General features: G+C 45.6%; 1 protein-coding gene across 2 annotated transcripts in view; it reads left to right on the top strand.

Moving 5' to 3' along the window:
* GAS2 (growth arrest specific 2) overlaps positions 1-22,078 on the top strand; it is a 185,810-nt gene extending 163,732 nt beyond the window's left edge. For both annotated transcript variants that reach the window (XM_063946363.1, XM_063946364.1), the window contains one exon: positions 17,925-22,078. In XM_063946363.1, the coding sequence (XP_063802433.1) occupies positions 17,925-18,143 (219 nt within the window). In that variant the 3' untranslated portion in view covers positions 18,144-22,078. The remainder of the gene's footprint in view (positions 1-17,924) is intronic.
* Positions 22,079-22,828: the final 750 nt, after the last annotated feature.

Raw genomic sequence — 22,828 nt, 5'->3', positions numbered from 1 at the left:
CACGACTGCCAAGATCCTGTATTGCAGGGTGACATGCGGCGCTGCTCTTCATTCCAGGCTCTTTCACAGACTACTCAGTAAGCAACTCTGCATCGCAGCCTGCAGGTGAGGTGGCTGCACAGTGCACTGTCCGCATTTGATAAGGAAAGAGGGGGAGAGCAGCAGTCTTTGGGGGCGGGTGCTGAGATGAGCAGCAGGCATGCACACTATCTGGGGTGGATGAGCAGCAGCATGCAAACAGATGGTAGAGGGGATAGAACAGAAGACATTTAAAAGAGTAGGGGAAAGGGGGTGAGAGCAGCAGGAATCCACAAAGACTATGGAGATGGGGAGAAGAGAGCAGCCATGCAACAGACTGGGGTTGGGGGAGGGCAGCAGCATGCTTTTCACCTGAAGGCTGGTTAGGGGGAAGGGGCAGTAGGCAGAACTTTTGCCTAGGGTGCCGAGAAACCTTGCACTGGCCCTGACCTAGCCAGTTATTGTCTGTCTTTATTTGTAAGAAGGTTAAAGCTTTAGGGATAACTTTTTGTTATGTTATATGACAGAATATTCTTTGTTAAAGATTTCTAGAATTAACCCATTTTTATTCCATTATTTAACCTCTTCAGTTCTAAGGACGAGTAGAATTCGTCGCCAACATATACTTCAAAGTGTTAAGGATGAGTCACACTCGTCCTTAGCACTAAAGAAGTTCATATGAAGAAAAATGATACGTCCTCCATGGCCCAATGCAATGAGATGTATTTAGCAGACAAATTTCGTTTTGGGAGAGAGACGTACCTTAGCTTAATCCTAATTAAAGTGTACTACACCTGCCCAGTAAGGTGGATTTCTTCAAGTCTAAATGTGGTCAAATGAACAGTAACTTAATAGTACTGTGTACACAGAAATGAATTGCCAAATCACGTGTTTAGTCTACAGTATTTAGTGACTGATTTTGGGATGAGCCCCCATCACCTTGTGGCCAGCTCCCTTACCTTGTGCAGAATGAGGCCTTCAGGCTAACTTTACTATGCAGCAATTTTCAAAGCCGCCACATTTTCAGTAGGTTCAGCAACTGAATTTAAAGGGACGATCATGTTCAATACAAATCACGCTCGATTTGGCATTGGGGGTCTAAACTGAGCATGCGTATGCACCGCAATGCGCAGTCGCGTCGCACGGGTACAAAGCGGATCGCCGCTCAGTGATGGGTTTGTGCGAAGGATCCGTTCGCACGGGCGTTCGCAAGGAGATTGACAGGAAGAAGCCGTTCGTGGGTGGCAACTGACCGTTTTCAGGGAGTGGTTTGGAAAAACGCAGGCGTGTCCCAGCGTTTACAGGGAGGGTTCCTGACGTCAATTCCGGTCCCGGATGGGCTGATGTGATCGCAGCGGCTGAGTAAGTCCTGGGCTGCGCAGAGACTGCACAAGATCTTTTTGTACATCTTCTACACATGCGTTCGCACACTTGCACAGCTAAAATACACTCCCCCTGTAGGCGGCGACTATCTGATCGCAGCAGTGCAAAAATCGCCTGCTAGTGATCAGGTCTGAATTGGATGTAATTGCCCCTTTAAATCCAGCAGCCAAAATTGCTGTAAAAAAAACCTTTGGCTTTTAAATGTATCCGCCATATCCTTCCCCTAAGAGGAGACTCCGGCTATTTTAGCAGTGCAGCCACGCGCCTACTTAATAATAGCTGTTTAAACAAGTTACTTCATTCACCTCTATGCCTTCACCGCTTATTTCTAAGACGTGTCATTGAATAACCTGTCCAGCCCCCTCCATCCCCCAGTCTCAGAATCCTGTTTGCTCGTACATTAAATATTTACCGAGACAGCGCAACGTAATGTTTACTCCGGCGGTTGGACTGTCAGTCTATTTCTCATTCAGTAGAACCAGTATTTACTGTACAAATCTCCGGCCTTTATGGCACACCTACCACTGACATTTCTTCACTTCTGCTGGACGTGACCTTGAGAGAGACATACCGGTAAATCATTTCTAATGCAAATTTGGGAAGAAATAGAACTTGTTCAAAGCAGATGAGGTCAGCGCTGATTCCGGCGTCCAAGCCAGACGGTGGCATAAATTAGGTTATATTTGCCGGCAAAACTTTCCTGCCTTGTACGGTCCAGGGGATAGGGAAACTGTAATGTTATAACTAGTCAGTGATCCGGAGAATTGTAAACTTATTTCTGATCATGTGACCGAACCAGAACTGTCAGTCTGTCCGGCTCTCCTGAATGTCTGGGAGGCAACCAAGAGATTCTGGAAAATTCCCTGATAACGTACCAGAACGAGATGTTTCGGGTGCATCCCATTGCAGTGAGAGGGTGCAATGTCATCACATCGCTGTGGGCGGAGCTCAATGATGCAAATGACATCATAAAGTCCCACCCATAACCAGCTACATCTGTATGTTGCCCATAGCAACCCATACTTGCCTATTCTCCTGGATCGGCCGGGAGGCTCCCAAAATTCTAGTGGCGTTCACGGCCCCCCGGAAGAGCACGCAAGTCTCCCGGAACCGGCGCCACTCCCGACGGACCCAGCCCCCCGGTCCTCCCCGCAGCCGTCCTTGAAAGTGGGAGGTCCGCAGAGGCTGATGACACGATTCGCACGGAATTGCATCATCGTAGCCCCGCCCTCGCTATTCAATGCAGGTAATCTGGGCATTGAATAGCAGGGGCGGGGCAACAATGACGCGATCCCTGCACCACCTACCCATGTTGAGGCCACACCCCCTAGGCATCATTTATCTAGGACATTCTATAAAGTGATAGCTAGAATCTGACTATGGGCAGGGCCTTCCAGACCTTAATGGGGAGCGGCTACTGGGGGCATTGCCAAATCCGGGCAGCCCCTCCAGCAAGCTGGTGTCAGGGTAATCAGTACCTGCTCCCCTCTTGGCACCCCTGGCTATAAGCAACACCTCCACCTTCAATTGTCCTCTTTAGAAGGTTTGATAAACTTCCCCCAGTCCCATTTTGTGTGTAACACCAGCAGTGAGGTTGGTACTTGTGTGATTCATAGACTATCATCAAGTGAGATAGTATATGACTGGAATGATTGTGCAAGGGGGCGGCCATTTTGTTTCAGTAGAGAACTGCAGTGAGGTCTATAATTCAGACAAGATATATCTAATATACACACATAAATAGGAGGCCTAGCTTCACTTTAAAATAAAAGACAGTCGATTATTATAGCAGAATATGCACAGAGGTAGAGAGATTACCTTCCAGTCCTGTCCTGAGCTTTGGAGAATATATTTTAATTAGCGGCGTACACGCATGTAATCAAGCACTGAGCTAGCTTTTTAATAGGCTGATGGAAGAGCAGAAAGTCTCAGCGGGCGCGCCGGCTCAACCTTGCTGCACGCTGCCTTAAGGATGAAGTGGTTTCCATGGCAACCAAGGGTATGCCGAAGATTTGTAGATTATTTATGAGATGAAATCAGAGGGAGAACAATCTGTAATCCTGTGGTGTGTTTTCTGTGCCGGCGGAGGAACCCATTTACCGACAGCATTAATTAACAAACATGAAACGTGCGGGAGGGTCTGACGCTGGTGGGTGCAGAACGCAGTGCGCCGTGAGGGGAAGATTATTCCAGCATAACAATTATAGCTCTTTATGTTATGCAACTGCGATTGTATTGTGACGTTAGGGCTGATGCTACGTTGCACTTACGTCTATTTGCGTATCTTGTGTGTTTTTGCACGGAGTACGGGCGGTGCAGACGCGGAAAGTATAATTTTTATTGACAATCCTAACAAGCGAATGATAAGACTTTATGTGAAATGAAATGTATTTATAGTGAATAATAGCAGTGGCTGACTCCTGTGTCATTTTAGAATATTGTATTAGTCTTCTTTGTGTCGTACAGGCACACTGCGCCTCGCTAGCTGCGGGACGCCAGAAATGAGATTTTGTTTGCGCAGAAAGATATTTAAATGATGAAGTAGGACTGGGGATTGTGCTTATACAAAGGTTTTCCTGACTCCGCCTCTCCTGGTTATACTAACTTACACATAACTTACAGGCATACTTACCTACTCTCCCGGAAGCTGTGGGAGGCTCCCGTTTTTTTTGGGTAGCCCCCGCCTCCCCGAAAGAGTGGGCAGGTCTCCCGCATCCTGCCCGCACCCTAGTGATGCGGGCAGGATGGAGACACACTCTCCCGTATTCGCGGGTCCATCGGGTGGGGAAGGGGTTAAAATGACGCAAACCGCGTCATTTTAGCCCTACCCCCTTCCCGCGGACTCGGGAATAGCAGCATTTTCCAATGTGGGGGGGGGGGCTTGGTGATGTCACAGTCCGGCCCCGCCCCCCGAAGACTCCTGCAGCGTCTCCTCTGCGGGCTTCTCCCGGAGAGGAGAAATATAATGTAGGCAAGTATGGTTACAGGTGGGACCAGTGTCGGACTGGGGAATGAAGGGCCCGCCGGGGATATGCAATGGTAGGGGTCCATGCTTAGGGGTGTGGCAATTCCAGAGTGGGTATGGCCAGCTGACACAGAGGCTTGGCTAACCATTACAGCGCATGGTCTGGGACCCTTGATAAATATACATAGTAAATACTGCTAGTGCATGCATTATAATGTGCCAGATTAATAACAGAGTAATAACAGCAATGCACTGTAGAAAATACACCATAGTCCAGTATAAGGTAACATATATATAATGTATAATGCACTGTAGAAAATACACCATAGTCCAGTATAAGGTAACATATGTATAATGTATAATGCACTGTAGAGAATGCACCATAGTCCAGTATAAGGTAACATATGTATAATGTACAGTATAATGCACTGTAGAGAATGCACCATAGTCCAGTATAAGGTGACATATGTATAATGTATAATGCACTGTAGAAAATACACTATAGTCCAGTATAAGGTGACATATGTATAATGTATAATGCACTGTAGAAAATACACCATAGTCCAGTATAAGGTAACATATGTATAATGTATAATGCACTGTAGAGAATGCACCATAGTCCAGTATAAGGTAACATATGTATAATGTATAATGCACTGTAGAAAATACACCATAGTCCAGTATAAAGGTAACATATGTATAATGTATAATGCACTGTAGAAAATACACTATAGTCCAGTATAAGGTAACATATGTATAATGTATAATGCACTGTAGAGAATGCACCATAGTCCAGTCAGTGGCGTAACTACTGCCCCCGCAGCCCTCGCGGTGGCTTGGGGGCGAGGGGCTGCGGGGGCGCCGCCACTGATTTAGAGCAGATTGACATGCGGACGAACGTCCGCATGTCAATCTGTTGTCACTAGCCCCCCGCTGTGTGAAGTAGGGACACGGAGGGCACAGCGTGCGCCTCTCCTGTGTCCCTCTGAGTATCCGGCGTGTCGGGGGCGTGTCCTATGAAAAGGGGGCGTGGCTTCGCGGAGGACCCGCGATCGCGGGCCACGCCCCCGTTTCGTCACTGAGGGGGCATGCCCAGCGCTCTGTGAGCTGCTGGCATGCCCTCTCTCCCACTGTCTGCGCTGAATAGACGCTGTGCGCATGCGCACAGCGTCTATTCACTACTGCTCTGCTATGCAGAGCAGTGACTGTAGGAGCCTCCCACTGCGGGACACTGCGGGAGGTATGCATATATGGCACTGGGGGGGCACTGAGGGGGCATATATGGAACAGGGGGGGGGCACTGAGGGGGCATATATGGCCTGAGGGGGCATATATGGCACTGGGGTGGCAATGAGGGGCACATATGGCACTGGGGGCACTGAGGGGGCATATATGGCACTGGGGGGGCACAGAGGGGTCATATATGGCACTGAGGGGGCATATATGGCACTGCGGGGGGCACTGAGGGGGCATATATGGCACTGAGGGGGCATATATGGCACTGGGGGGCACTGAGGGCATATATGGCACTGAGGGGGCATAGATGGCACTGGGGGGCACTGAGGGGGCATATATGGCACTGGGGAGGCACTGAGGGGGCATATATGGCACTGAGGGGGCATATATGGCACTGAGGGGGCATATATGGCACTGGGGGGGCACTGAGGGGGCATATATGGCACTGGGGGGTACTGAGGGGGCATATATGGCACTGGGGGGCAATGAGGGGGCATATATGGCACTGAGGGGGCATATATGGCACTGGGGGGGCACTGAGGGGGCATATATGGCACTGTATGTGTACCTGGCACATGGGGGGCTATATTTGGCACTGGGGGCACGTGAGCACCTGGCATTGTGGGGGAATATCTGGCACTGGGGGCATATGTGGCACTGGGGGGAGAGGCTATATTTGGCGCTGGGGGCATGTGAGTACCTGGCACCGTGGGGGAATATCTGGCACTGAGGACATATGTGGCACTGGGAGCACAGCCCTAGCAACAAGCACTACCCCCTAGCAATGAGCATGACACCCAGTGCATGAAACCCCTGGCAACGAGCATGACACCGAGTGCATGAAACACCTGGCAACGAGCATGACACCCTGAGCATGAAAACCCCTGGCACCGTGCATGGAACCAAGAGCATGAAACCCCTGGCAACGAGCAGGTAATTTAAAAGTAATTAGAAGCCTTAATGTAGGACTTAATGTGTAATGGGCATTACGGTGTGTGGCATAATGTATCACGGACATTGCGGTGTGTGTCAGAATGTGTCACAGGCATTACGGTGTGTGGCAAACTATATCACGGGCATTGTGGTATGTGGTATAATGTCTCAGGGGCATTGCAGTGTGGCATAGGGTATAACGGGCATTGCGGTATGTGTCACAGGCATTACGGTGTATGGTATACTAGATCACGGGCATTGTGGTATGTGGTATAATGTGTCAGGGTCATTGCAGTGTGTGGCATAATGTATAATGGGCATTGCGGTGTGTGGCATAATGTGTCAGGCATTACGGTGTCTGTATACTATATCACGGGCATTGTGGTATGTGGTATAATGTCTCAGGGTCATTGCAGTGTGGCATAATGTATAACGGGCATTGCGGTGTGTGTCATAATGTATCACGGACATTGCGGTGTGTGGTATACTATATCATGGGCATTGTGGTATGTGGTATAATGTCTCAGGTTCATTGCAGTGTGTGTCATAATGTATCACGGACATTGCGGTGTGTGGTATACTATATCATGGGCATTGTGGTATGTGCTATAATGTATCAGGGGCATTGCAGTGTGTAGCATAATGTATAACGGGCATTGCGATTCCTGTCATAATGTGTCACAGACATTACGGTGTGTGGCATAATGTGTCGGGGGCATTACGGTGTGTGCATATTGTGTCATGTGCATTATTGTGTGTGGCATAATGTCTGAGGGCCTTTGCAGTATGTGGCATAATGTATACTGGGCATTACTATAAGGAGGAAAAATGACAAATAATGGAAGGGGCATGAATCAGGATTATTTTTCTTTCCTGTGGTGGCTAACGTCTGGGCGTGCAGGTTGCAAAACTGGGGTATAAGGTAGTCTATTCCTGCAATGCCACGCCTCTTTATGCGAAGCCACGCCCATTTAAACAAAACCACGCCCCTTTTTGGCACTGAGGGGGCATATATGGCACTGGGGGGCACTGAGGGCATATATGGCACTGAGGGGGCATAGATGGCACTGGGGGGCACTGAGGGGGCATATATGGCACTGGGGAGGCACTGAGGGGGCATATATGGCACTGAGGGGGCATATATGGCACTGGGGGGGCACTGAGGGGGCATATATGGCACTGGGGGGTACTGAGGGGGCATATATGGCACTGGGGGGCAATGAGGGGGCATATATGGCACTGAGGGGGCATATATGGCACTGGGGGGGCACTGAGGGGGCATATATGGCACTGTATGTGTACCTGGCACATGGGGGGCTATATTTGGCACTGGGGGCACGTGAGCACCTGGCATTGTGGGGGAATATCTGGCACTGGGGGCATATGTGGCACTGGGGGGAGAGGCTATATTTGGCACTGGGGGCATGTGAGTACCTGGCACCGTGGGGGAATATCTGGCACTGAGGACATATGTGGCACTGGGAGCACAGCCCTAGCAACAAGCACTACCCCCTAGCAATGAGCATGACACCCAGTGCATGAAACCCCTGGCAACGAGCATGACACCGAGTGCATGAAACACCTGGCAACGAGCATGACACCCTGAGCATGAAAACCCCTGGCACCGTGCATGGAACCAAGAGCATGAAACCCCTGGCAACGAGCAGGTAATTTAAAAGTAATTAGAAGCCTTAATGTAGGACTTAATGTGTAATGGGCATTACGGTGTGTGGCATAATGTATCACGGACATTGCGGTGTGTGTCAGAATGTGTCACAGGCATTACGGTGCATTCGGCGCGCACTTGTTTGTCCCTTTCCTAGTGCCAATTATAGGGGGGGGGGGCGCCGAAGAATTTTTTGGCTTGGGGGAGAAAAATTTCTAGTTACGCCACTGAGTCCAGTATAAGGTAACATATGTATAATGTATAATGCACTGTAGAGAATACACCATAGTCCAGTATAAGGTAACATATGTATAATGTATAATGCACTGTAGAGAATGCACCATAGTCCAGCATAAGGTAACATATGTATAATGTATAATGCACTGTAGAGAATGCACCATAGTCCAGTATAAGGTAACATATGTATAATGTATAATGCACTGTAGAAAATACACCATAGTCCAGTATAAGGTAACATATGTATAATGTATAATGCACTGTAGAAAATACACTATAGTCCAGTATAAGGTAACATATGTATAATGTATAATGCACTGTAGAAAATACACTATAGTCCAGTATAAGGTAACATATGTATAATGTATAATGCACTGTAGAGAATACACCATAGTCCAGTATAAGGTAACATATGTATAATGTATAATGCACTGTAGAAAATACACCATAGTCCAGTATAAGGTAACATATGTATAATATATAATTCACTGTAGAAATACACCATAGTCCAGTATAAGGTAACATATGTATAATGTATAATTCACTGTAGAAATACACCATAGTCCAGTATAAGGTAACATATGTATAATATATAATTCACTGTAGAAATACACCATAGTCCAGTATAAGGTAACATATGTATAATGCACTGTAGAAAATACACCATAGTCCAGTATAAGGTAACATATGTATAATGTATAATGCACTGTAGAAAATACACTATAGTCCAGTATAAGGTAACATATGTATAATGTATAATGCACTGTAGAGAATACATCATAGTCCAGTATAAGGTAACATATGTATAATGTATAATGCACTGTAGAAAATACACCATAGTCCAGTATAAGGTAACATATGTATAATATATAATTCACAGTAGAAATACACCATAGTCCAGTATAAGGTAACATATGTATAATGTATAATTCACTGTAGAAAATACACTATAGTCCAGTATAAGGTAACATATGTATAATGCACTGTAGAAAATACACCATAGTCCAGTATAAGGTAACATATGTATAATGTATAATGCACTGTAGAGAATGCACCATAGTCCAGTATAAGGTAACATATGTATAATGCACTGTAGAGAATGCACCATAGTCCAGTATAAGGTAACATATGTATTATGTATAATGCACTGTAGAAAATACACTATAGTCCAGTATAAGGTAACATATGTATAATGCACTGTAGAAAATACACCATAGTCCAGTATAAGGTAACATATGTATAATGTATAATGCACTGTAGAGAATGCACCATAGTCCAGTATAAGGTAACATATGTATAATGCACTGTAGAGAATGCACCATAGTCCAGTATAAGGTAACATATGTATAATGTATAATGCACTGCAGAGAATACCCCATAGTCCTGTGCAGTATAAGGTAACATATGTATAATGTATAATGCACTGTAGAGAATGCACCATAGTCCAGTATAAGGTAACATATGTATAATGTATAATGCACTGTAGAAAATACACTATAGTCCAGTATAAGGTAACATATGTATAATGTATAATGCACTGTAGAAAATACACCACAGTCCAGTATAAGGTAACATATGTATAATGTATAATGCACTGTAGAAATACACCATAGTCCAGTATAAGGTAACATATGTATAATGTATAATGCACTGTAGAAATACACCATAGTCCAGTATAAGGTAACATATGTATAATGTATAATTCAAGTGCACAGTCTGGAACCTGATCCTTAGAGCAGGAGGAGGGCCCCCAGGCAGTGGGGCCCACCAGTGGTTTCCCCTGTACCCCTGTGGGCCAGTCCTAGCCTGTGTGGGACTGTGTATGGTGTGGGTAATCACGTGTGTATGTGTGATCCAGTACTGAGCACTGCACATATAGGGGGTTCAGTATGATATACCGTCCGTCAGCATGCCGGCAACAGGGCGAGCGCAAAGAGTCCGCTTGTCGTGGACACCCACGAGTGAGCCAGATTCCAGCTGTCTGTATTGTCAGCGGACGGGATTCCGGCGTCGGTATCCTGACTGCTGGGATCCTGACCACCCGCAAATGAACTGCATTCCCATATAGGTGTGCTGTGATACACAAGCCCTGCACTCTGCATATTACACAATGCAAGTATATTATGTGAATGGGGCACTTTATAAAGAATGTTTAATCATTCCCATCAGTCTCTGCCCCAGTAGACCACAGGCTGGATAACAAATTCACCCCGGCTGTGGTGATAACGCTGAATTTTATATGGATTCTGTCAGTATATGGATATTATCGGTATATGGATACAGTTGGTATATGGATACTACTGGTATATGGATACAGTCAGTATGATAAAAATTAGACACAAAGTAATGTAATAGGATGCACGAGCAGCTTCTGCTGATTAAAATGATATGCGGCATGCCTATATTCTGTGTGACTGCGGCTCTATCTGCATCCGAAGTGCCACGTTACAGTGTTTTCCAGGAAAACACTGTAGCATAACATTTTGTATGCAGATATAGTCGCAGTCACACACAGAATATAGGCATGCCGCATATCATTTTAATCAGCAGAAGCTCATGCGTCCTATTATACTACTTTGTGTCTAAGATGCATTTTCGTGGAAAAAAATGCCAAAAAAGACGCTTGGCGCTAGCGCGTTATGTGTAACACGACTTGTTGCGCACAGAGCATATCTGTATACAGTATAAAGTGTTGTGAACAAAGGGGCAGATGTATTAAGCCTGGAGAAGTGATAAAGCAGTGATAAGTCAAGGGGATGACGCACCAGCCAATCATTACGGGTTTGAAAAATGACAGTTACGAGCTGATTGGCCGGTGCGTTATCACCTTCCACTTATCACTGCTTTATCACTTCTCCAGGCTTAATACATCTGCCCCATAATGTGTTTGACTTTTGCACAAATGTTTAGTGATGTGCTGCAGGCAGGCCTAGGGCCACAGGTGTGCGTGTGCCCCTCCCCCCCCCCCCCCCCCCCCCCCCCCCCCCCCCTCCAGCCTTCACCTGGCGGCCCCTAGCTCCTTCCTGCGGCATGATCAGCTCCGGTAGTTATAGCTGTAACACGTGTGTAATATGGCTGCAGATATGTTATACAGACAGGAGTCTTTCATTAAATGTTTTTGTTTAATTAATTGCTGAGATTAAGGGGGTTCTGTGCAGGCCCTAAGGGGGTCTCCCATGCAGCCCCTGAAGCGGATCAGGTCGCCCATCACCGGTTTACAACTTTCATGTTAATATCTGCTCGTAGCCAGGATTCCGTTGTCATGGAAACAGCTTTTGCCGCACTATGGAGGGAGAATGCCGGCAGTAATGAGGTGCGAGCTTGGGGCTTCCATAAGTCACTTGACATTTATTGTGTGGCCCTATGAGGATCTGATGGCTCCACTGAGGCTCGTCGTTGGGGAAGCTGCACTAATGACGAGTAATTATGTCACCCCCCCAGACATATGTCGACGACTGACGTTCATTTTGTCAAACAACAGGTCCAGAATAATAAGTAAATCATATTCACTGACTGATAATAGGAAGATTTGGAAATGTATTCTTTTTGTAACTCTTGCACATATTTGCTTCCAACCTATTAACTTGTGAGCTGCAGATTTTTCCTGATATATTGAGTGAGTTTGGAAAAATATTAGTCTAGTTCTCACACGTCCTCCTTTCCCAATGATCTAGAATGGAAACGATGACCTATGCAAAACAGCTACAACCCTGCTGTGTACAGCACTGTGCAAAAGTTTTAGGCAGGTCTGCAAAGTAAGAATGCTTTCAAAAATAGAAGTGTTAATAGTTTATTTTTATTAATTAACAAAATGCAAAGTGAATGAACAGAAGAAAAATCTAAATCAAATCAATATTTGGTGTGACCGCACTTTGCCTTCTTATCCATTATGCAAATTTATTCTGATGCAGAACAACGACCCCAAACATACAGCCAATGGGCCTAATTCAGACCTGGGCCCTCATTCCGAGTTGATTGCTCGCTGCTGTTTTTCGCAGCGCAGCAATCAGGTTACTACTGCGCATGCGTATGCACCGCAATGCGCACGCGCGTCGTACGGGTACAAACAGCATCGTTGTTGGGCAATGCTTCTAGGGACGAATCCATACGCACAACCGATCGCAAGGAGATTGACAGGAAGAGGGCATTTGTGGGTGTCAACTGACCGTTTTCTGGGAGTGGTAGGGAAAACGCAGGCGTGTCCAAGCGTTTGCAGGGCGGGTGTCTGACGTCAATTCCGGGACCGGACAGGCTGAAGTGATCGCAGCGGCTGAGTAAGTTCAGAGCTACTCAGAAACTGCAAAAAACTTTTTCGTCCCGCTCCGCTGCACAAGCGTTCGCACAGTTGCAAAGCGAAAATACCCTCCCCTATAGGCGGCAACTATCTGATCGCTGCTCTGCAAAAAATAGCTAGCGAGCGATCAACTCAGAATGAGGGTCCTGATTGCTAGCAAGCGATTTTTGCAGCCCTGCGATCAGATAGTCGCCGCCTATGGGGGGAGTGTATTCTAGCTGTGCAAGTGTGCGAACGCATGTGTAGCCGAGCTGTACAAATAGATCTTGTGCAGTCTCTGCACAGCCCAGGACTTACTCAGCCGCTGCGATCACTTCAGCCTGTCCGGAACCAGAATTAACGCCAGACACCCGCCCTGCAAACGTTTGGACACTCCTGCGTTTTTCCAGCCACTCCCTGAAAACGTTCAGTTCACCCATGAACACCTTCTTCCTGTCAGTCACCTTGTGATCGCTTTTTTCGCACTGTCCCGTCGCTGCCCGGCACTCCCCGTCGCGCCTGCGCATTACGGTGCATGCGCAGTTCAGATCTGATCGCAGGCTGTACGAAAACGCAGCCTAACGATCAGGTCTGAATTACCCCCAATGTCATTAAGAACTATCTTCAGTGTAAAGAAGAACAAGGAGTCCTGGATGTGATGATATGGCCCCCACAGAGCCCTGATAGTGACAGAAGGATTTGAGCAAGCCTACATCCACAGAAAATCTGTGGTTAGTTCTCCAAGATGTTTGTAACAACCTCCCTCCCGAGTTCCTTTAAAAACTGTGTGCAAGTGTACCTAGAAGAATTGATGCTATTTTGAAGGCAAAGGGTGGTCACACCAAACATTGATTTGATTTACATTTCTCTTCTGATCATTCACTTTGCATTTTGTTAATTAATACTTTCTTTGAAAGCATTCTTACTTTGCAGCACTTTTCCCACACCTGCCTAAAACTTTTGCACAGTACTCTATATTTGCCGCATTAATTCTTGTAACTTTCATAGAGAAACAGAACTGGAATAAAGAGAGATAAAAGGCCGCTAACCTGATATACCGCGCGCCGTTCTCGTCTAATGTCATTTTTATATAGAAAAGAAAATTTATATTACATTTTCACAATTTAGCAGAAGTGTATTACAGCCCCCGGCTCTAAGATGGAATTCTTCTGGGAGCTTAAGAACAATTATAGGATGTGATCTTGCTGAAGAATGCCTTCCAGAAATAGCGGAGCTGACCTTCTCTCATAGAACATTAGATTAGCACACATGCATTTTGCATGGCCTGTCAGTATTGCACACACATTGCGGTGCTAGCGGTGAGGATTTAATCGCAGAGTGACTGACAGGGACCGTTTGATGGCGGGTACGGCGAGTGACGGCAAAAACACGGTCATGTTGCGAGTGTTTACAGGGGGGGGGGGGGTTCTCTGCCTATGTCTGAGTAGAAGACATAGCGGTGTATTCAATGCATGTCGGATCCTTTCCGACGGAAAGGATCCGACAATGCAGTATTCAATTTGCGGCCAAATCCGACAGGATTTGGCCGTTCTCGACAATGTTAATCTGACTTTTTTTAGAGTCGGACTGACATTGTCGAAAAAACTGGACTAAAAGCTGTCAGATTTGGCCGCAAATCCGACAAAACACGTGGATCCGCGGCTAATCCACCAATCCATGTGTTTTCCGACAAGTCGGAATTGCCGACCTGTCAGAAAAACGTCAGCCCCATTGAACAGGTCAAATCACTATTCGGAAAAAGTCAGAAACTGACGTCTTTCCGACAAGACGGCAAATCCGACAAGAATTGAATATACCCCATAGGCAGAGAGGAAAAAAAATAACAGTTGTTTTTCCATTTCCACAATTTAATAGATTAAAATTAAATTGCATTCGCATTAATATAAAATCACATCGACATATCAACAACATGGATTGTACATCCCCCTTGGGAGCCCCTGGTTTCCTACTGGATATCAGCGGATGGATGGGACTGAAATAAACAAAGTCCTGGGTCTTGACATGTCCACCAGGTGTAGAAAGCCTCAATAAACACCAGTGGGGTAAATGGTAGTCCAAGGTGGTCCGCAGTCTACTAAAACCTCCGATTTATCGACGTGTTTCAGTAGCCTGTCCCTTTTTCAACCTGGAATGCTAATTTAAACAACGGTGCTCCAAAAATACCATTGCCGGGTTGTGTGGGAAATACCGGCACCCAGAAGCAGTCATCGCGTTCCACTTGATCTTGCCAGTAACGGATATGATGTATTAGCCGGGGCAGGACATTACACCCAGTGTCTTATTTCCCGAATGTAGAAGTAATGCCCCACCTACTCTGCATGGACATTCTGTAATGTGGTTTTTCATCAGTAATGGCATCTTTCTAACCACCCTCCCATACAGGCAAGTTGTATGCAGAGCTCCTGATATGGGTGACTGGTACACCCTCACCCCAGTCTCAGTCACTGCACTTTGTCATTCCTGCACAGCTATAGTTGGCCTCTCTGAGGCTTCCCTAACAAGTCACAACTGACGCGTTTCATCCTTTTTCAAAGGTATTCAATAATGTGTTAGTGTCAGGATGAAACGCGTTAGTTGACTGAAGCTAGTCACATCAGCTGCTGGTTGTCTACTCTCCCAAAAAGATTTGACACTACAGTTGTCCTATATATTCTCTTTTTGGGCGCATCTCTAGGGGAGGAAGAAAGTTTCCTGTGGAATTCTTTATCTCCCAATTCAGATAAGCTGTCATTATTTAATTCTTGGTACAACACACATACATTTATTTGAAGAGCGCCAGGGTTGTTTGGATTTATACCACCAGGGGGAGACCTTGTCATTATCCTTTTCACATTCTGTTATATACCCCAGTGTGATTTTTATGACGAGTTGCAGCGTGATATATATTGGGGGTTGTCTAGGCATTCAGAAGTCCCTAAGGACAGCGATCTTTTTCATCCTCCGCGGTAAGCACTGTCTCTGGCTGCAGATCTCCTCTGCAGCTGTGGGGGGCCAGAGAGGGACAACACTTAATGTAGATAAGTATGTGACAAATTCTGTTTTACTTCATGTAAATAAAGTGTTTAAAAGCAATTATATCTTATCATATTACTAAGCACACATTCTCACACATTCTCTGCGGAGAGACTTGCTTAGGGAGGAGGGACTTTTTGAACTCCGTCTATGCCAAACACAGGATAATAGGACTTAAATTGAGTCAAATGGCTGTTATATGCATTTTTTTTTTATATTAATTTTTTTTTTTTATAAAACCAATTTTTTTTTAGCAAAGTAAATGCTCTCATTAAATTTGGAGTACATAAAAATGGGTATAAGTATATATTTGATTCTTTATAGGGTACTTTAAAAAGAAAAGTGGAAGAAGGCTGACTACTCCCGCCTGCAAGCCTAAAAACACTTGTCCCACTCATAAAGCACCCCAATATACCTGTCACATACTTTGAACCCCAAATTCCACCACTTTGCACTTTCTCCCCCCAAAAAATGACATGTCATTATTGGCCAATTAAAAATAATTAAAAACTTCTAAGTGCCTAATTAGTCATGGGGGGAGGGGGGGGGTGTATCCCAGGGGTTCTGAACAAAATCCCGACATTTTTACCTTAAAATAGGGATTTTCCCCAACTTTGCACCTGTTAAAGAGTAGGTGAAGTGAAATTTGCGGTAAAATTATCGCCGATAAATTATTGCTGCTAATTGAATAGGGTTTTTCCGCTATTTGAGGTTAAATTGCAGTATTTCGTGCAAGAACAGGTTATCACGGCTAACTGAATACCCCCCATGTGTAATGAGAAATCTGCATATTATATATATATAAATAAACATATTAAAATACTCTCCTAACGGGCCTATATATTACACCTAATGGTTATTTTCATTTATAAAGAGAGCATTTTAATTAAACAATAAAATACTCATACAGGCAATCAAAATCCCATTATTTTTTCTTTCATAGCCTTTTAAAGTATACGTTAAGGTTCAATTTAAACAAAAAAGGGACACAATAACTCATCTGCCTTAAGGTGATAATGCTCTTTGAACCCACTTTAAGTTAAGTGTGAAGTAAAGGAATGTATAATGACTCGGAGTCAGGCACGATGGATAAAACATTATTTTACTGGAATCTCCATATTTTGATTTACAAAGGGTCAACATTTCAAAGTGATACGATGGGAAACGCCTCACATGAAAACGGAGCCTCAGAAGCGGCATTTCCCAGCATTTTTTAGAAGCTTTGACCCCCTATTTCTCAAAAAATATGAGGCATAGAGAATAAATATTTTACATGGGTTTGTAATTATGTGGTAGTATCAAGTGTACAAAGCATCGTGAAAATCTGACTCAGTGGATGTCTTGGCCTGGGTGACCTTACATGGAATGACCTTGTTGCAAGATGTAATGTTCACTTATGTGGGTGGGTGAACTCCAGAAGAGTTTTTATTTCCATTAATGTGGGCTGATTTTTTGGTTTATTGTATCAGATCTGAGACTTACTTAGTAAAATAATAATATACGGGAGAGAAACCCCATTTAGTTATAAAGGACTCATCAATTACAGCAATGCATAGTACATCACTCCACGGAGACGTGGTCTACCGCCCACTATGTTGCACAAACGTGGCCTATCTGTACAAAACTTTGCTGGCGTCTCTGTGGTCAAGAGGGACCATAATGCACCTGCTTGAGGGCTGTCAGGTCATCCAACGCCCTGGATAGCAGTTTCAGCCTAGTTTCTATAGTGCTCTAAGCCCCAGCAGACCCTGAACCCTGGATGGTGCTTCTCCACCAGTGTCCCTCTAGCATCCTGAAACCACTATGTTCTAGGTCATATTGTAATTGCATTAGTTGGGGAACTTTCTCCTCTCATGTCTGATATCACTTATAAGATTCAATTTCATTTTGCAATGGAAAGCCAAGGGATGTCCCCACACCGCCTGGGCCTCTTCTCCGATCATTGAAGAGTCCCCCTGGCACAGATACATTATGGATGGAGAAGAGAAGGAATGATGGAAGTAGAATGGTCTCCACATCATCCATCTGCCTCTTCTCTCTTCTTTTTTCCTGCATCCCATTCCTCCATGCTATAAAACCCTTCAGTAAAAATGTATTGATGTAGAAGACAAATACTGATATGTTGAGTAACAGGAGATGCATCTATTGCACACGCTAAGTGGCTTTTTTTGCTGTTGCAGATGCTCCACAACAAACACGTGATGGTCCGCGTTGGAGGCGGATGGGAGACGTTTGCCGGTTATCTGCTGAAGCACGACCCGTGCCGAATGCTGCAGATATCACGCGTGGATGGGAAGACCTCGCCGGTCCAAAACAAGTCCCCCACCATCAAAGAAATGAGTCCCGACACCTATCTGGTGGTCTCCGCCCATTACAAATCCAAGAAGGAGATCAAGTGAAACATTTCTGCGGTTCCGCCTGAGCGGCCGCACTCATAGGCCAGGACGCATTAGACGCACCATGCAAGGGTGCCCAGCGGGTTAGATATTCCTACAAATGATGTATGTTTAGCAATGCCTTATTGTGTGTGTGAGGAACACTGAAGGATCCGCTGAATTATACCTATAATAGTGCCTGATCAGGTTACTGACAGGGATACAATATTACACTGCTATATTGCCAGGTTCCCAGTGTAGCCTCTACACTCTATTAGCTTCCATTATCTTCTTCAGGGTAGGAAGGAGGATACTACCCCCCACCCCCAACCGCCTTTCATCTCTTACCGTACCTTGTCCAACATCTTCTCTCTTCTGTACCTAGAATAAGGACGATTGGGAACCTTCCCCTCTTACACGTTAGAGATTATTACTGGGACGGCAAACGACAGGAAAAATGAGAAAATATTTTTTTACATTCTGTAATAATTATCCATCTGTATCTTTGTATCTGTGGCGGCTCTGCATCTTGTTGGTGGGTCACTACATTTCTAATCTCCCCCAGTATTCTGTTTTCCATCACTTCTGTACATTACAGAGCCGGGCTGTGTAGTCCTGTTGAGTATGTTTGGAAAAGCTTTGTGTTCTAGACTCGTATAGGTTGTAGAAGGCTGTAGGCATAATCCCGGCTTCTGATTACATTCATGTGGTCACAGTAACCTGAGTGACAATGTATACATGGCTTACTTAGCTATCAGCCTTTGGCTTCTTCCACCCAACCGAATTACACAAAGAGCACCCAGGACCCGCTGGCACCAGCCTTTAGAATTTATGTAAAGAAAACTCCCAAGAGCATTGTAAATAGCCGCACTTACCTCCAGCCTGTAGAAAAGTAGATGGCCAATGTTTGGGAGTTCCCATGTTTCAGGCTTACCTTGGCCGGAGCTGGTGACATTTTGGCAGGAGAACCTGGAGGAGAATGAAAGCCAAGCTGAACACTTGTCGGCTTGCCCATAGTAAAGGCAGTTCATCATATGCACTCAGGGCCGTCTTTTCATATGGGCTCAATGGGCTCTTGCCCAAGGGCCCCAGGAGTAAAAGGGCCCTAAACTGATAGCTGAGGGTCCCCTCTTTCCAGGGGTACCAGATTTTTGAAAATCGGCCCTAGGGAACCAGAGATATCTGACTTCAAAGCAGTGGTCCCCATCCAAGCCTGTTAATTGCTCTTCCCAGCCAGATATCTCTGGCTCTGTATGACTTAGAGTTTTTCCGATGGTACATTTCAAAAGCTGGGGCTCTCCACTTCTGGTGGACACTAGCAGCTTGTCTCTACTATGCCCAGAACCAGAGATATCAGCCTTCAAGCAGCTGGTCCCTGCTCCAGCTCCACAAGCCTAATATGCAGTTTTATATATTTGTTGGTGGGTTGCTCTGGCTCCAGAACTCTGATACCCAAGTCCCAAGTACCTCCAGAAAGGTGTCCCCAGTACCTCCTGAAAGGTGGGAGACTCTAATTTTAATCCCATTCAAAGCTAAGAAATCTTTTTCCAGGAACTTGAGATATCTTCAGTCAAGCAAGCTGCCCCCCACCAGAAAATGATGAAAATTAAGCCCACTCCACTATCGACCTCTCCCTTATATATTAAACACCCCATACCACCCTGGAAGTCATGTATCGGGGCCCCTTCATTCAGCCCAACTCCCCTTCTACAGATTAGTGATCTCCCTCCCGCTCCCGCCCCATCTGTGCAGTAAAGGAGTAATTAGCAGAAATTACTGCTCCAGGTCCTACAAGCTGAGCGAAAGATAGTACACCCCCTACCGCCCGCGGGACATCAAAGCTGCCGCTAATAGCACCCACACCCATGGAGGATGGGTAGGGGCCCCAGTGTATTGCTGTGCCCAGGGGCCCACACTGCTGTTAAGACGGCCCTGTATGCACTTTCAATCTTTCCCAGGTTCCTATTCCCAGGAAGACACCACTGCTGGCCTTGGAGGTGTAAGTGCCTCCTCAGCCATCAGCATAACTACAGATCACAGAGGCTGGAGGCAGCTCCCATTGCAGTATACGCAATCTGGGGGGGGACACATTCCTAAGGGAAGAACATTCTCCATATGTAATTGTGGTGGATGAAATCTATGTTGGAGTTTTGTATCTAACGCCCCATATGACGATATATTCGGAAGGAGATGACATTCTACAAACACTCTAAAAGGAGCAGTTATCTGCATGGCATAAAAACACGAAATCCTAAATCGCTGAGAACTTTCAGCATAACGCATTGTGTAAAGCTGAATATAATTGCAGTTACTGTCATTACAATTTGTGCATGCCACGATTACGTGATGCGTCAGTCATAGACTAGAGGCCTGACCAGGAGACGTACACAGGTGCGATTTCACTCACTGTACAATTGCAAAAATATGCTAATGATTCAGACGCCTTCTTGCGCATATTGAGGCCCACTGCCGGCATCACACATCCGCCGCTTACGGACAAAAGCGGGAACATTGGGGGTCATTCCGAGTTGTTAGCTCGGTAAATTTCTTCGCATCGCAGCGATTTTCCGCTTAGTGCGCATGCGCAATGTCCGCACTGCGACTGCGCCAAGTAAATTTGCTATGCAGTTAGGAATTTTACTCACGGTTTTTTCCTCGTTCTGGTGATCGTAATGTGATTGACAGGAAGTGGGTGTTTCTGGGCGGGAACAGGCCGTTTTATGGGTGTGTGTGAAAAAACGCTACCGTTTCTGGGAAAAACGCGGGAGTGGCTGGAGAAACGGAGGAGTGTCTGGGCGAATGCTGGGTGTGTTTGTGACGTCAAACCAGGAACGACAAGCACTGAACTGATCGCAGATGCCGAGTAAGTCTCGAGCTACTCAGAAACTGCACAGAGATGTATTTTCGCAATAATGCAAATCTTTCGTTCGCAATTTTAAGAAGCTAAGATTCACTCCCAGTAGGCGGCGGCTTAGCGCGTGCAATGCTGCTAAAAGCAGCTTGCGAGCGAACAACTCGGAATGACCCCCATTGGGCGTAGCAGTGGACCTCTGAGCACCCTATGCTGTCTCAGACTGAGAAGCTCTCTTAAGATGCCGTGGCCTCGCCAGCTGCAAATTCCCAGTGGCTGATTTTGGCATACTCTTAAAAATGTCCCGACACGCCTGCGTTTTTCTAGCCAACCCCCATTGCCTCCCCCAAACGCTGTCACTCACTATAAGAATAAATCCTCTGTGTGCTATCGCTGATCCATCTCCACATATGCGCAGTGCACAGAGAGCAACAGCAACTGTGACACCTACAGGTTACAAAGCAGCGGACTTAATAAAACCTCTGCTAAAATTAAATGCAGGTATCAATTACCCACTATATTAATCTGTTACATGTGTAGTTCTTTACTTTAATGTTGTGTAAATCATACACCGAACACTGTGTGCTGACATGTACTAACAGAGTGCAAATGTGCAGTAACTAACGGCAACCAGCATCTAATCAGCTTATGATCTAGTCATACGGAAAAGTGGATTTCTGATTGGCTGCTGCAGGTCATTAGTAAATAACCGGTCGTCTCTTGCGGTTTTACATCAGGAGGCCACTGATGGGACGATCACAAGGGTATAGCCAGTGACCTACCTAAAAACACCTACCTCGGTTTGCCCAATTTCTAAATCTATCCAGTGTAGTCAACAGAACTAGTAAAACCGAAATAGAGTTTTCGCCGAGATTCAGCAGAAAAATAAGAATTATTGGAGACTAACAAATTTCCTACAAAAAGTGGATTAGTATTATATGTACAAATAGTATATCAAACAAATAAAGGACCCACTGAATGGAGTGCCTCAATTAAAGTTTCCCCATCTCTCATTCGTAGCAGGATTACTATATAATGAATAGATAATGCCGCCAATCAAGCACCATTAGTAGATCACAAAATGTGGCTGATCTGTTTTTCTGGAGAAAAAAAATAAGAATTTACTTACCGATAATTCTATTTCTCATAGTCCGTAGTGGATGCTGGGGACTCCGTCAGGACCATGGGGAATAGCGGCTCCGCAGGAGACAGGGCACATCTAAAGAAAGCTTTTAGGATCACATGGTGTGTACTGGCTCCTCCCCCCATGACCCTCCTCCAAGCCTCAGTTAGGTACTGTGCCCGGACGAGCGTACACAATAAGGAAGGATCTTGAATCCCGGGTAAGACTCATACCAGCCACACCAATCACACTGTACAACTTGTGATCTGAACCCAGTTAACAGTATGATAACAAACGAAGTAGCCTCTGAAAAGATGGCTCACAACAATAATAATAACCCGATTTTTGTAACAATAACTATGTACAAGTATTGCAGACAATCCGCACTTGGGATGGGCGCCCAGCATCCACTACGGACTATGAGAAATAGAATTATCGGTAAGTAAATTCTTATTTTCTCTATCGTCCTAGTGGATGCTGGGGTTCCTGAAAGGACCATGGGGGATAGCGGCTCCGCAGGAGACAGGGCACAAAAAGTAAAGCTTTTCCAGATCAGGTGGTGTGCACTGGCTCCTCCCCCTATGACCCTCCTCCAGACTCCAGTTAGATTTTTGTGCCCGGCCGAGAAGGGTGCAATTCTAGGTGGCTCTCATAAAGAGCTGCTTAGAGAAAGTTTAGCTTAGGTTTTTTATTTTACAGTGATTCCTGCTGGCAACAGGATCACTGCAACGAGGG

The sequence above is a fragment of the Pseudophryne corroboree genome, chromosome 11 (assembly GCF_028390025.1).
Source record: "Pseudophryne corroboree isolate aPseCor3 chromosome 11, aPseCor3.hap2, whole genome shotgun sequence".
Lineage (NCBI taxonomy): Eukaryota > Metazoa > Chordata > Amphibia > Anura > Myobatrachidae > Pseudophryne > Pseudophryne corroboree.
Note: the sequence above shows the minus strand (reverse complement) of the source record. Positions and strands in the feature narration are given on the sequence as shown.